General features: G+C 39.2%; 1 protein-coding gene across 2 annotated transcripts; it reads left to right on the plus strand.

Moving 5' to 3' along the window:
* The first annotated feature begins 2,837 nt into the window (after nucleotides 1-2,837).
* On the plus strand, nucleotides 2,838-12,991 carry LOC146379702 (homeobox protein CDX-1-like). Of its 2 annotated transcripts, XM_084941307.1 has the most exons (4): nucleotides 2,838-3,451; nucleotides 8,033-8,143; nucleotides 8,682-8,830; nucleotides 9,761-12,991. In XM_084941307.1, the coding sequence occupies exons 1-4, from the start codon at nucleotides 2,980-2,982 to the stop codon at nucleotides 10,004-10,006; spliced, it is 978 nt and encodes a 325-aa protein (XP_084797433.1). In that variant the 5' UTR covers nucleotides 2,838-2,979; the 3' UTR covers nucleotides 10,007-12,991. The 2 variants fall into 2 exon arrangements, with proteins under 2 accessions (XP_084797433.1, XP_084797434.1); XM_084941308.1 differs by lacking the exon at nucleotides 8,033-8,143.
* Nucleotides 12,992-14,019: the final 1,028 nt, after the last annotated feature.

Raw genomic sequence — 14,019 nt, forward strand, 5'->3', positions numbered from 1 at the left:
ATAAAATACATTAATAATAAAACACACAGCACAAATCTAATTAAAAGCCAATCTAAATAAATGAGTCTTAAGCTGCTTTTTAAAAGAATAAATACAATCAAGGCAACGAAATGATGGAGGGAGAGCATTCCACAACCTGGGGGCCACCGCTCTAAAAGATCTATCACCTCTGGTTTTAAAATATGTTCGAGGGACTACCAACAGCCTTTGATTAGATGATCTCAGGCTGCGAGAGGGAGCGTGGGGTTCTAAAAGATCAGAAATGTAAGCAGGGGCATCACAATTCAAAGCTTTAAAAGTCAGTACCAAGATTTTAAAATGAATTCTGAAATGTACTGGAAGCCAGTGTAATGAACGTAACACTGGTGTAATGTGCTCTCTTTTTCGTGTCTTAGTTAAAAGCCTTGCAGCAGCATTCTGGACTAAAACAACAGATTCTAATATAATTCCAAAGAAATGTTTTTCTTAGTATAATTTTATTTTACTTTTTATGGAATAATTAAGCATCATTTTGTATGAAATAACTGTTTTATAAAGTGACAAAGTAACTATTCAGACTCTCACTCAAAGTTGTAGCATCCAAATCGATCTTAAGTACCTAAAGTAAAAATACTCATCGTGCAGAATGACGTACATGTTTTTTTTTTTTTATCATAGTGATTGATTCGTTAAAATGTAGATCACTTTGATGTAGCTTTCATATTAGCAGGGATACACTCGCAGTCCACCCTCTCATCCAAATATGCTCAACGTCTAACTCCAAAAATCAAACATGGCAGCATCCAAAACAGCAACGCTGACGCCTCAAAATGTTACAGCGAGTGCCGTCACCGTGGCTACGCCCCTCTCTCTTTCTTTTGTATACAGGCTACAATAATTCAATAAACATATAAATCTATTTGATCAAACATCATCACCGTCTCCAGGGTAAAATGAGCGAAGAGTTTCTCCTCCTCTCCTACACTGCAGCTCCACAAATCATCCGAACTTTAATGTTATAAGATATTTAAACCCACTGAAGCCTCGCATTAGCTTCTGTCAGTGTGCTGTGAAACGGTCGCGTCCTCTTTCTTTTTACTTTCAGATCAGGAAGGAGACGAAGCTGCTGCTGACCTCCACTCGACCTTCCTCCTTCCTTTGTCCTGGATGTTTCCTTTATCGACCCCTTTTTCCTCCAGAGCTGCATTTTTTTATTTTTATACATATTTAAGATTCTTGTTTCTATTTTTTATTCTCTGTTTGAGATTAAATGGAGTAAAATATATTTAATCTGCTTTTATAATTTATATTATTTATATTTATAAAACCATGTTAAATTAAACTAAATTGAAAAAACAAAATTAAAAAAATACTTGATTTTAATATGAAACGGTTTCTTACAAAATTTAACAGATTGGGATTCATTTTATTTTAACTTTATTTGTACTTTGAAGTAAAAAATAACGTTTTTACAAAACACTAAAAAGTTTTTATCTTTTCCACATTTCATTTCATATTTTACATGAACTGCAACAGATAATTTCTTAAGTTCAAAGGTATAATATTAATATGAGTAATTCATTAAGATATATGGTAGATGAAAACATCTAAAAACACAAATTTGAGAATGATAAATAAATAAAACAAAGGAAAAATGTGTTTGACCTGTAAATATTAGTTATTTTATTTTTCGTCCAGTTATCCTCTTTTTAAACACAGTTTTATTTTAGTTATTATATTTGAATGATGCTGCACAAATAAACACTATATGAACTTTGACAGAGAAAAAAATTATTAACCTAAAGTGAAAAGCTGCTTCTGTTCATCTGCCTGTGAAATACTCAGATTTGAATCATTTATTAGAAATCATTAAATCTGGAGACTAAAATGAGGGAAATGTGTCTCACAGACAGGCATATAAATCAGAGGAAAATGATCAATATTAACCTCCTAACAGATCAGCTGATTACTCAAGATAAATAGTTTAACCCTTTAAATACTTTGATGAACACAGATGATGTTTTATTTACACTCTCTTCATACGGATTAAACAAATAGGAATCCAAAATTTAAATGCTTCGTTCATGATCTTTATACATTTTGTCCACATGAAGAAAAAGTTTCCCCTTAAATGTAGAATTCATCAAGAAATGGATCATTTTTACAAAAACGTTTAAAGCCTGATGATTTACAAAGTCTTTTGTTTGTTAAACTTTTAATGAGTTTATTTATTTGATATTTAATATGTGATATACGTGTTTAGATTGTAATTGCATGCATTTTAATTATAAACACTTTGATATCAGATTTTTTTTCTCAGTTCGAGTTCACATTTTAAGATTTCTTCCATTTAAATTTCAGCTTTTTGAAAAAGAAATTCAAGCTCGCTAAATAAACGTGTCTGAAGAAAAGATCATATTGAAAGTGTCATGATTAAAAAATGATGGATGGCTCGGTCTGCCGTGTCTCTGAGGACATATTAGCTGTTTTCTATCATTTTGTCGGATGGTCTCCGTCCCTTTGATGGAGGCCTTTGAAGTCCAGCAGTGGACTGTCATGCAAATGGAGGCCGATAGAGAGGAGCCTGGGAGGGGAGGAGGTGAGTGTGGGAAAAACCTGCTGTGGAGTCTCAGTTTTTATCAGGGTTTAATTCAGAAAGAGGTTTTAGTTTTAAAATAACGAGGATGATGTGAGGAGGAAGAGGAGGAGTGGGTGGAAGTGAAGAGAGGAAGAAGAGCGCGAGAGGAAGAGAGGCAGCGTGTAAGGGTGGTGAGGAGAGGTGAGGGAGGGAGATAAGAGCAATAAAAGGGAACATGTGACTGCTGCAGTTTTTAACAGGCAGCTGATGGAGACGGCACAGAGAGAGAGAGAGCGAGCGAGCAGGTGGAGGTGTGGACAGGTAGACACGCGCGCACTCAGAGATTGAAGTTTACCTGCAGACCAGGTGAGAGAGGCAGGCTGGATCCGCAGTATGCTGAGGGAGTCCCCTCACCTGGAAAGATGTACGTGAGCTACCTGCAGCTGGACAAGGACCCCGCCATGTACCCGCACCAGAACCCGGTCACGCGCCACCCGGGCCTGAGCCTCAGCCCGCAGAACTTCTCGGTGCCCGCCCCCCCGCAGTACCCGGACTTCGCCTCCTACCACCACCACCACCACCACGGCATCGGCAACGAGCAACACCCGGCCCAGCAAGCCCCGCCAGCGGCCGGTGGCTGGAGCCCGGCATACCCGCCTCCTCCGCCCGCGCGGGACGACTGGTCCTCGCATCCCTACGCGCCAGCCGCGGCCTCCTCCGTGACCGGTGCGGTGGGCACCACCCTCGGATTCGGGCCCACGGAGTTCCCCGGCCAGCCGCCTGCGCTGATCCCCGCCTCCCTGAACGCCTCCGCGGGGCCACTGTCCCCCGGCTCCCCGCGGAGGAGGACCCCGTACGAGTGGATCCGCACCTCCGCGCCGCCCAGCAACCCCAGTAAGACCCCCACACCTGTTCTCTCTTACTGCCGCTGATGTACCTGCTCCCGCTCACCTAAGCTAACGAACACCCCAACAATAGCCAGGTTTTTACCTTTAACCCGCTCATGGTTTCGCCTTTAACCGCTTACTCGTCACTTTTCAGCTGCTTGTGGTTTTATTTTATTCCTGAAGCAAACCGAGCTCCAACAGTCTGTTTGACATTTTAATATGAGGCTGATATGAGACGCAGTGATACTCAAATGTCTGCACATGTGTACTCAGGTTGGAGATAGCGGCAGCCCGGCACGAAACACGCTTATAATCGATTAATCGGCCTGAGATGAAGTTTGGTTAACGAAAAACGAGCCCCTCCTTTTGACTCTTTAAAGTTCAGCAGCAATGATCCTGATAATGGTTTCTTTTCCTTATGACGAGATGATTTTCCTTTCATAGATATTCTAAATAAGCTGCATGTAGCCACTCATGCTCACAGTAAAAAATATGATTTAAACGTTATTAATCCGCATAATTGACGTTTTTAAGGCTTAAATTTTATATTTACTTAAATTCCGTTTTCCCCCTTTACTTGTGCAGATTTATTCCTGAATAATTTCCCAGATCGTTTTTTATTTTATTATCTGGATGTAATCGTCGTCACTTTGGAACTTAATTTAATTAATTTGAACCTCATCACTGACGCTCTATTTATTTATTTATTTTAAACCGCTCTCATTATTTTAATGATTTGGTTTCCTTCAGACTTTCAGATTAAAAGCTCCATATCACCATGTCACGCAGCTTCACCTCAGTTCGGCTTAATTTGATTTCCTGCCGCTATTTTATTTTATTTTGAATTTATTGCCCAATATTTCCTTTCGTCCCATTCAGACTATTTTTGAAACCTTTTCTTCATCAGAACCGCACGTTTCACTTCTTTGCACCGATTTTGACTGCTACTCGATGTTTATTCGTCGTGGAGGTTTGAACCTGCAGAATGAGTTGGTGCAGCTGTCAGGACATGACGGCTGAAGCGTTCCCACCGGGTCCCGGTCCCGGCCTGTCTCCGGATCAAACGTGTGAAGCCGGTTTGAAGCCTTGTAATGTAAATGCGCCCCGCTGGTCGTGACTCCGGGCAGGCTGAGCTCGGCCTTTGTCCTCCGCTTGTCCCTGGGCGGAGAAAACAAGAGCCGACAAGATAGTTCCCACTTTGAAGTGGGAAGTGTGAATTTTGCTCAGGCTCCGAGGTTTCTGCAGCTCTTACATGTCACAAAACATCTTATCAGCTCTAAAGAAATGATTGTTAAATAACTTCAGCCTTGCTTCATAATGCGTTTTTTAGTGATAATAATTAAAAGCAATAAAATAAAATCAGTGAATCAAACTGAACAGCAGGATTGACTGGTGCACGGGAGGAGTTTCCTTTTTCTTTTTTTAATCTTACTTTCTAATATAAAATAATACAGGGTCAGTAAGATCTGCCTGAGTGTTTGGGATACGTCCTGTGTTTCACACACCTCCTAAAAACTACCTTCAGCTTTATTTCCCTGAAATGACCTGAAGTTGCATTTGTGATGGACATTAAAAAAGGATTTGTTAGAAACCTGCAGAGACGAGAGGTCAGTAAGAGGTTAACCACCGTCCATTTTAAGCAGGGGTGTATCCAGGAATTTTACAGTAGGGTGGCACAGAACGGGGGAGGCGGGGGCCACAGGTGATTAAAATGTTTAATAAAGAATGCATGAATCTGGTGTAGAAAACGTTCCATAGGGAGCCCGATTCCCTAATTCATATACATGAAAAGTGGCATTGCAACAGACTTTAAACATCATTTATTATTTTATATTGGATAATTGTTTTGAAGCCTTTTAAAAACTCTTTATCGTAAAGGATCCTGTTAATATAGAAGGTTTAGAGACATCACAAAGAAAAGCCTGAACACAGCTCTCTGATTTTGATAGATTATGTTTTAAAAAAAAATTAATAATTATAGTCTCTATTATCTTTTAACTTAAATATGTGTTTTTCATTTTACATATAAATGAGAAATAAATAAGTAATGTTAGAGGATAAAGCATCTTTCTTTGGGGAGCTAGAGCCGGACTATCAGGTGTTTCTGAACATGAAGCCAACTCAAAGGTAACAGTCGGCCTCTGTCGACCTGCCGCCACCGCAGGAAGTCTGCAGCTGTGCAGGTCGGTAAAGAAAGATTTAGGCGGGTGAGAGTTGCAGCTGTTGGCAAGTAACTTTGGGCTTTTTTCAAAAGCTAAAAAAAGCCCAAAGAATAGTAGTTTGATGCAGATGATGCTGTTTTCAGACGTATTTAAAGCTAAAATCATCAGTGAGACTAACATCTGATTAACCGCCCATCCCTGCGGACCACACCTGCAAGAGTCAACATTTTTGTCAGTAAGAACATCCCAAAACTGGAGGTGCACATGACATATAGGAGAAACCACTAAAAATGACCTCACGCTTCGACTCTGCCAGTGACAGAGAGGGAATAACAAACAGTCGGGTGAATCTTACATTCCTCCACTAGATCTCATTTCATTCTCTGAGTATATGAAGTACTTTCCTCAGGTACTGGTTAAGTTAATTTCATCTTCTACTCTATTGTGGATGTGAATATTTTGTTTTGTACCCTTATTATTATAATTTACTGCTTCTGTTTTTATTGGGTGAGACTTGGGGAGCTGTTTTATTCCCGTACTCTTTGTATTTTCATGTTTTACAGCTGCGTGCGGCGCTTAAACGCAAGACTCTTCTGTATGCATGTTGACTTTTATGGGTGTTTTTATTTGTAGTGTGAAAATATGACAATAAAATAGTGGTTTACATCCACGGAGTTGAGAGATGTGTGCTTGTAAATGCCCCGCTTGGTTCTGAGAAGGACAAAAACCCAACACTCGAAATCTCAACGGGTGTTTGGAGTGAAATCTGAGCTGTATTCAGCTGTAGTTTTATAGTAAACTGCTGCATGGGAAAACACGCATTAGAGCATTTAACGATGAGGTCATCATTTGCAGGAATTTACTGTTAATAATAAGATGTAAGAATACAGTAAAGAACTGCACATTTACTCCTGGTAATCAGCTGTAACTCTGCAATAGAAGCTGTAAAATAAAATACAGTACTTTTCTCTCATTGGCTGTAAGTTTAGAGTGAATGGTTAATGTTTGTGTGGATTATTGTCCTTCAAAAACAGACCTGGACTTGTGTTTGCTTTTTCCAACATTTCCATATTGTTTAGAGTCATATCAGTTTCCCTGTTGTAGATACAACGTCTCATAACTGTGAGTTAACATCCACAAGAAGCACACATGGAATCAGAACCAGGTTTCGTTAAAGCAGAAATTAGGAAATGAGCAAAAAGTCCTTATTTTTCTTGTATTTGCTCATCGGTTTTAGCTGTCGGTGCCTCTGAAAGCCCATCTTTGGCTCAGTCTGTGCCGTTAGTAAACCTCTCTGTCTTTTTGATTTACGCTCCTTCATTAGCGTCTCCGCTCTCTCGGCTCTTTATCAGCTGAAGGAGAATCAAACTGTTGGTTTTTACTTTCCAACAAATGAAGCAGAAACTCTAAAGTTCAGACAGATGTTCCCTCTCAAACTAAAATGTTTGAGTTTTAATTCGCCCCGGTGAGCGATTAGAGCACAGACGGGGGTGGCACGCTGCTTATTGAGCTGTTGTGTGTTTAGTGTTAATATTGAATCAGAGCGTGTTAAAGAGCCATGAAGGCCTTTTTAATTAACTTTAACACAACCGTCTTGCTGTTATGTGCACACATACATTCTAAACATTCACATAGAAATGGAAAATCGCAAAGAGACAAATTCTAATCTGTCTTTGGAATGACTTTCAGTCTCTGGTTTAATCTTCAGGAGGTTTGGGGGCTTTTGTTTTTCCCTCCATCAGGGCCCGTTCTCTCAAAATCCATCAATGAAAATGTTTGATTTGTTTTTCTTTGTTTTTCTTTCCCCCTCCACCACAGTTCCTAGATATGAATACATCATTTTTCATAACAGACAGCACGACCTTAAGATTTATGTATTTCTTGACAGTTAAAGTAACAAAGTAACAAATGTAGGTAACGGAGTATATTTGTGTTGACTAAAAAGAACCAGGCTTTACTGCCTAAACACGACTGATTACATTTCACTGTGCTTTTCTCACAGCAGGTGTCATGAGGTGTTCGAGGTCGACATACAAAACTCAAACCTTTGATCTTTTTGTCCTGATTCTGAGACGCATCAACAACTATTGTGTTGTGTAATCTTTTCATATAAGAGTGAATCATTTCAGGGGTTTTTCTTTTTCTTTTTTGAAAATAATAACATAAATAATGCATTGCATGATATGAAGTGTTTGCAAATAACCCAAAAATGTTGCTAAATAAGCTAACTGTGTGAGTTATTCATGGGATCCATTGACTTATTGGTTAAAAGCACTCTGACTTTAAGCTCTTGGGTGTTTTGGGAGTCCACTTGCATTGTGGGTAATGTAGGCACCTGAGTTAAGGTGGGGGAACAGTGTAGTATACAACCAATTTTCAAAGTTTAATATTTAACTGAATGTTTGAACAGCTCGTTTCATTTTCAGCGTTCACAGTAACACACGAACTCCGGGACCATAAAGGAATAAAAGCAGATAGGGCTCTGTTTTATGCAAATGCAGCCGAGGCGGGGAGTCAATTTGAATGCAGGAGTCATGGTAAGAACACGCAGCTCCATCAGGGTTACAGCAGTTTGTCTCACAGGTTTATAGCACATAATATAAAATGCTTCCACTACATATGCTTCATTCACACTTTTACACACTAATAGATGGTGTGATTTTTGTGTAGCTGAAGCAGATGATTAAACATGGAGGTGTGAGATGTCCTGTGTGCACTGAAGCCATATAAATTATGACTTCAGTGCACACTGCTCATGTAGAGGAATAGCCTCTAACAGAGTAATATGCTTTTATGGGACTTGGAGTAGTTGTATTGTGATTACTTTACGAGTAAATACATGTTGTAGCTTGGCTAATTGTAGCTAAATTATTCATCTTTCTGCTAAAACTGCTTCAGAAATTCAGCTGACATTGCACAAATCCAGCATGAGCTGAGTGATGCAGCGAGAAAAGTTAAACTGACGTGAGCCCCCTTTAACTTTGCAGTGATTACCTGCAGGTGGCGCATCCTGCAGAAGAGACTTCAGCTTTTCATATAAACAGTTTTAAAAAATGTTTTGTTTCTGTTTTACAGATGGAAAGACACGAACTAAAGACAAATACCGAGTGGTTTACACCGACCACCAGCGGCTCGAGCTCGAGAAGGAGTTTCACTACAGCAAATACATCACCATCAGAAGGAAGGCGGAGCTTGCCACGGCACTCAGTCTGTCAGAGAGACAGGTACACAAAAGCTAAATGTTTTGTCCTGTTACTGAGAAAGACCACTGAAATATTTGATTGTCCCTTTAAACTAACACGATGATTTTTTGCACTGACATTATGTCAAAATATAGATTTTGTCAAGTATGAGGAAAACAATTGAGATTCTCGTTTGTTTTAACTGCACAACTTAAAGGTGAAGTCAATAAACCCTCGCATTTATCTCGGCACTGGGAGGATACTGGGTAGGAGGGGATTTATTAATGCACTTCTTCATTTCTTGACACTAAGGCAAACACAAGTAAGGTGTCACATCTGGATCTTTAGCCTGTAAATAATGCTTATTGTTCAGAACTGATATACACAAAACCGAGTGTATCATCTGCATACATTCGGTGATTAATTAGTCAGACTGGATCCAATTTAAAAAGGAAAAAACTGCAGTTTTCAAAAGCAGTATGGATGTAGAGACACTCAGAGAGGCTTCTGGCCATTGGGCAGGTTTTTTTGGGTGGGGGGTGTTTTGTTTTTTTTAATTCTGGCATCTCCTGTAGCTTAGAAGTTAGACGAGTTCCTTTAACCCTGGAGAACCAATAGGGTCAGAGCCGACCCCATTGGTTTACTAGGGAACCCATGGGGTCAAATTTGACCCCATGGGTTCTCCAGGGTTAAGCAAAAAGAACGAAGCCTTTAACCCTGTTAAAGTCCTCAATTGTGATGCTCGTAGAGTGTCTGCAATCGGAGAACAAAGACTGAAGAACTGTTTATTTTTTTTCCCAAACGTAATCTTAGGTTTCAGAGCTCAGACTGCTGTCACTAATTATAAGTTAGATCTCAAATTAGTTCAAATTCTTACTGATCGTGCAGAAACAATAATATGTTACTGAAAAAAACGTGTTTGAATAATTCATGTTAATCTGTAAACAATGTCTGACCTTTTTTCTATCCCAGGTAAAGATTTGGTTTCAGAACCGGCGAGCAAAGGAGCGCAAGATCAACAAGAAGAAACTCCAGCAGCCGGCTTCCTCTACCACTACGCCAACCCCTCCCACCGGCAGTAACGGCAGCGGCGGAGGAGGTGGAGGCAATGGCCTCCATGCAAACGGGAGCAGCAACGTCGCGATGGTGACAAGTAGCAGTGGGAGCAACGGGCTGGTGTCTCCTTCTCTAGCTCTGAACATCAAAGAGGAGTACTGAGGACGATGTTTTATTGGACACTGACTTCGGGGATGTGGACTAAAAATCCTGAACTACAGACTGAGACATTCATCCTGCACATTGCTGTTTGCCTTCTTAAAGCTAAAGTTCACTGAAAATCAGAGAAATCTCAATGAGACATGTTGCTAACAACTTCCAGTCCATCAAATAATTCCCTGTTGTGATTGGATCTGAACAAAAAGGAATCTCTGCAGGTGATTTCCATCTGTCGAAGGATTGGTCGGTCGTTAAAGGACAACCATACGATGTCCAAGACTAACTTTGTGGTGGGTGGAGCTCTGTATTTGGGGAAAAACACATTTTTCACCTGTGACAGAGATGCTGTTGAGCTCATCACTGCAAATTGATATTTATAAAACAAGTTTTTTCAAACTCTTTAAACAAAAGCCCGAGTTAAATAACAGTGGTACTAAATATAATGCTGACTTTGTGTGCATTGTCTTCTCACACAGAATAGTCTCTCTCCTTTTTCTTTCTTTCTTTTTGTGAAATATTCGTGAGTGCAGTGGTTTAAATATTTCATTTAGCTCTATGAAGAGCTGCAGCAGGAAGATACAGGATACAAACTGTACCGTCAGTGTGGAAAACAGTCGTTTTTTTAACACTAAATATACTTTAAGGAGGGTATTTTCAAATTATATTAAGTTTGTAGAAGTTTGTTTTCAATTTAATATTGTTTCAATGTTGTTAGAGTGAAATCTTCTTATTTGATCCAAACACTAAACTATAAATGTTATGAGTGTAGCATGAACTAACAAGGTGTAGAAACAGCTGGTGTTCCTCACAGCGACAGCCCCAATGTTACTGATCATAAAACTGTCTCGGATTTCGTGCTGATTTAAATATGACAACTTTTTTGTGTGAGCTTAAAACCCTCGAGCCGGAGCTGCTGCTGAACTCGGCTTGTGAATTCAAAAACTATGTTTTTTCAAAAACTATGTTTTTGAATGCATGAATACGGCACCATGATTGCTTAAAAGGAAGTGCTCCTTTAGTTTGAGTCCATTTTTAGTGTCACCCAGTTTAATGCTGCATTTAATTGAAGCTGGAAATTGGGAATTTTCAAACACAGTGGACAAAGTCCAGATATTGAGCTCAGGGAAGTTCACGACTCACAGCATGTAGAACTCAACGTGGACAACTGTAGAAAACTATTAGCTTAAGTGTTTGCATGTCTTTCTGCAGCTTTCTTCATGGTGATTTTTAGGGACCATTTACTTTCAGCCTGTTCAATTAATTTAAAGCTGGAAATTAAGTAGTTAAGGAAAAGTTTTAACAAGCTGCTTGAGTAGAATCAAATGTATTTACTTTGGACTCCAAATTCTGAGACACTTGTAGTCTTGCAGAGTTTCATATTCAGTCAGTTATACCAAGAAGTAACCATTTATTTAAATTTGCCATCCATCAATATTTCAGGAGTCAGGAGGATGAAATAAAGATGTGACACACAGGATGAAATTCTGACTTTGAGAGCAGATTCTGGATTTTTGGATGTTTATTTTTAACATGTTAGTGGAATAACTCGTCCTGAGACATTTCTATGTCCACGTGCTTCTTAAAAAAATCAAAAAAAAATTTATATTTTGAACTGATTTTTCAATCAGGAAAGTTTTATGTCTTTATTTAAGACTTGAGCTTTGTACATGAGAAGGTTAAATGAGACTTCAGAAGGCGTTGGTGCCCACTTCAATAGAAACCTTTGTTTCATGGGGTTTGGTTCTTAGCCTCACATCAGCTCAGATGTCATCAAACTGACCCTGATTCACTCTTTTTGCATCATGTGATCAGCTCATGTTTTACTAATCAAAACAAATCTAGCATTCATAAGTCTCTTCAGGGTCTTTGCACTGTTGTTTCACTGAAGCCTTGGATTTCTTACTCTTTACTAAATTAAGTGTGTTTTTCTTTTTAAGATATAAGAAAGTCACTGATGTGACGCCACCCAATGTTCTAAATAGATCCTGTAATTTGTTTGTTTTTTGGTTAGGTGTGTTTTGTGTCGTTAAAGTGGATTATGTTCATTTCCAGCTCCATGTTTTATTCTCGAGCTCTGTTAGAGCTTTACTTCATTAAGGGCTCATAATAATGATTCCTGATTGGCCTTGGTGCAGTGCCCTCCAACTTTAAAGCACTCTTTCTTCTGATTGGTAGCCTGCTGACGGTGTCCATGTTTAACATGAACATCTACCACTGCAGATGAAATGGGTCCACTTTAAACTTGTACCCCAAAGTCTCTGGAAGCAAACAGAAGCATGAACTGATTGCTTTTCTTGTTGTTTTACTGCCTGATGGCCCAAAGGGTTAAAGCAACATGTTTGTAATGTGAAACGGGTTCAGCAGATCACCTGTTAGCATATTAAAGGCCCAGTGTCTTCAGTTCACTCAGGATCTTCTTCAGGTGACAGAGATTTAGTCAGCCAGGTTACAGTAATGCTGATTGTAATGGATAAAGCTGTGAAAGTAGCAATCCTGGTTTCTGTGTATGGTAGTTAAACCTGATTTTCCTGGTCACTGCAGCACCTGGAGCTGGTTTCCAGCACTGAGTGGGTTATTTTTCTCTTTTTTAATGAAATTGTTCACTTTAGAATGATATGTGACAAAAACAAAAACTTTTAAGTCCTCACATTTCAGAAGTTGCAAGAATTTTACTTGACTTTAGACTATTAAACTGAGACACTGTGAGGAAAAGCTGTTTTTCAGTCCACTTTAACAGACAAAATACTAACATGATATCAGAACAGGAAGCTACATCCCTCCAGAATAAGGCCCAGATGGGACTACTTTCACTAATCTGGTTACTTTAGTGCTTGTAAACCTATTTAGTGGCACATGGATGAGTGAAGCAGTGGTATGAGTGAGTAAAATCAGTCAAATCTTTTTTTGTTGTTCTGCTCTACATACAGTGAATGTCTTGTAAATGTTTATGATCTCACCTGTCAGACTTTATCACATGTATATTTTCAAATGTAATTTTTATTAAAAAAGAAAAGCTTTATCATAAAAGAGGTTGATGATCTCTTTTTTTCATTCACATAATTAGAAAAGCAGCATAATGTTAAAGAAATGTATTTTCCAGACTAAACAGAACACCCAAGTGTTACAGTGGAGTTTGTCCTCGAGGCAGTGCTTCTTGGCAGAACTGCTGTCGTTTTTTTCCAGGATGTTGACTGGGACGAAGGGCTGCCTTAAAGCTGAAGTCAAAGAGCAAAAGTCTTGTGCAGTAAACACCACTGATAAATAACTGGGTGTAACATGATGGGCTGCAGCCGATCACAAGAAAGTAATTTCACTTCTTTTAAACCTCACTGGTACACATCCACGCTACAGCAGTGTTTCGTCTGTGATTTTAGTTTGTTGTTAGGTTGCTGTGATGTGGTCATAAGACATCAATATTATGAAAATAAAATCATGTAATGCTCTTCATAGGTGTTAGAAGTTTTGAAATGCACACTTGGGTCTTCTTAGCTCATTCGTAGGTTGTTACTATGCAATGCGATGATGTTGTAATATCTGATATGAATAACAACCTTCAGGGGCTGAAGATCTACCTGTGTGCCAAGTTTGGTTGCTTAACTCCTGAATGTGTAGAAGTGTTTGAAGGCAACAATCAAACAAACATGTATTACAGTAAGGTTGTACTGAAAAAGACTGCAGGGTGCTTCTAGATTTATTCGGGTCTTTCAGTTCAGTTAATCAATATTAAATATTTACAACGGGACACCCTCTCTCGATGGCACCTGCAACTACAACAGATGTGAATATGAAAAATACCACAAGAAAAACGATTTGTCCCATAAATGTAATATTTTTCACCTGCATAGAGCCTCTTTCTGACCTAAATCCCATCCAATCTAAGTGTGAGTATTAAATAAAGCAGGCCCAATGACGGAGCCCTGAGGAATTCCACATGTTGTGAAATCTAGCTTTTAAGTATTTTAGGTTCCTTGACTCTAAGGAAAGTTTGTGTAATTGTATTGTCCAGTACCAAGATC

The sequence above is a fragment of the Perissodus microlepis genome, chromosome 10 (assembly GCF_051167445.1).
Source record: "Perissodus microlepis isolate ML-2025 ecotype Zambia chromosome 10, ASM5116744v1, whole genome shotgun sequence".
Taxonomy (NCBI): domain Eukaryota; kingdom Metazoa; phylum Chordata; class Actinopteri; order Cichliformes; family Cichlidae; genus Perissodus; species Perissodus microlepis.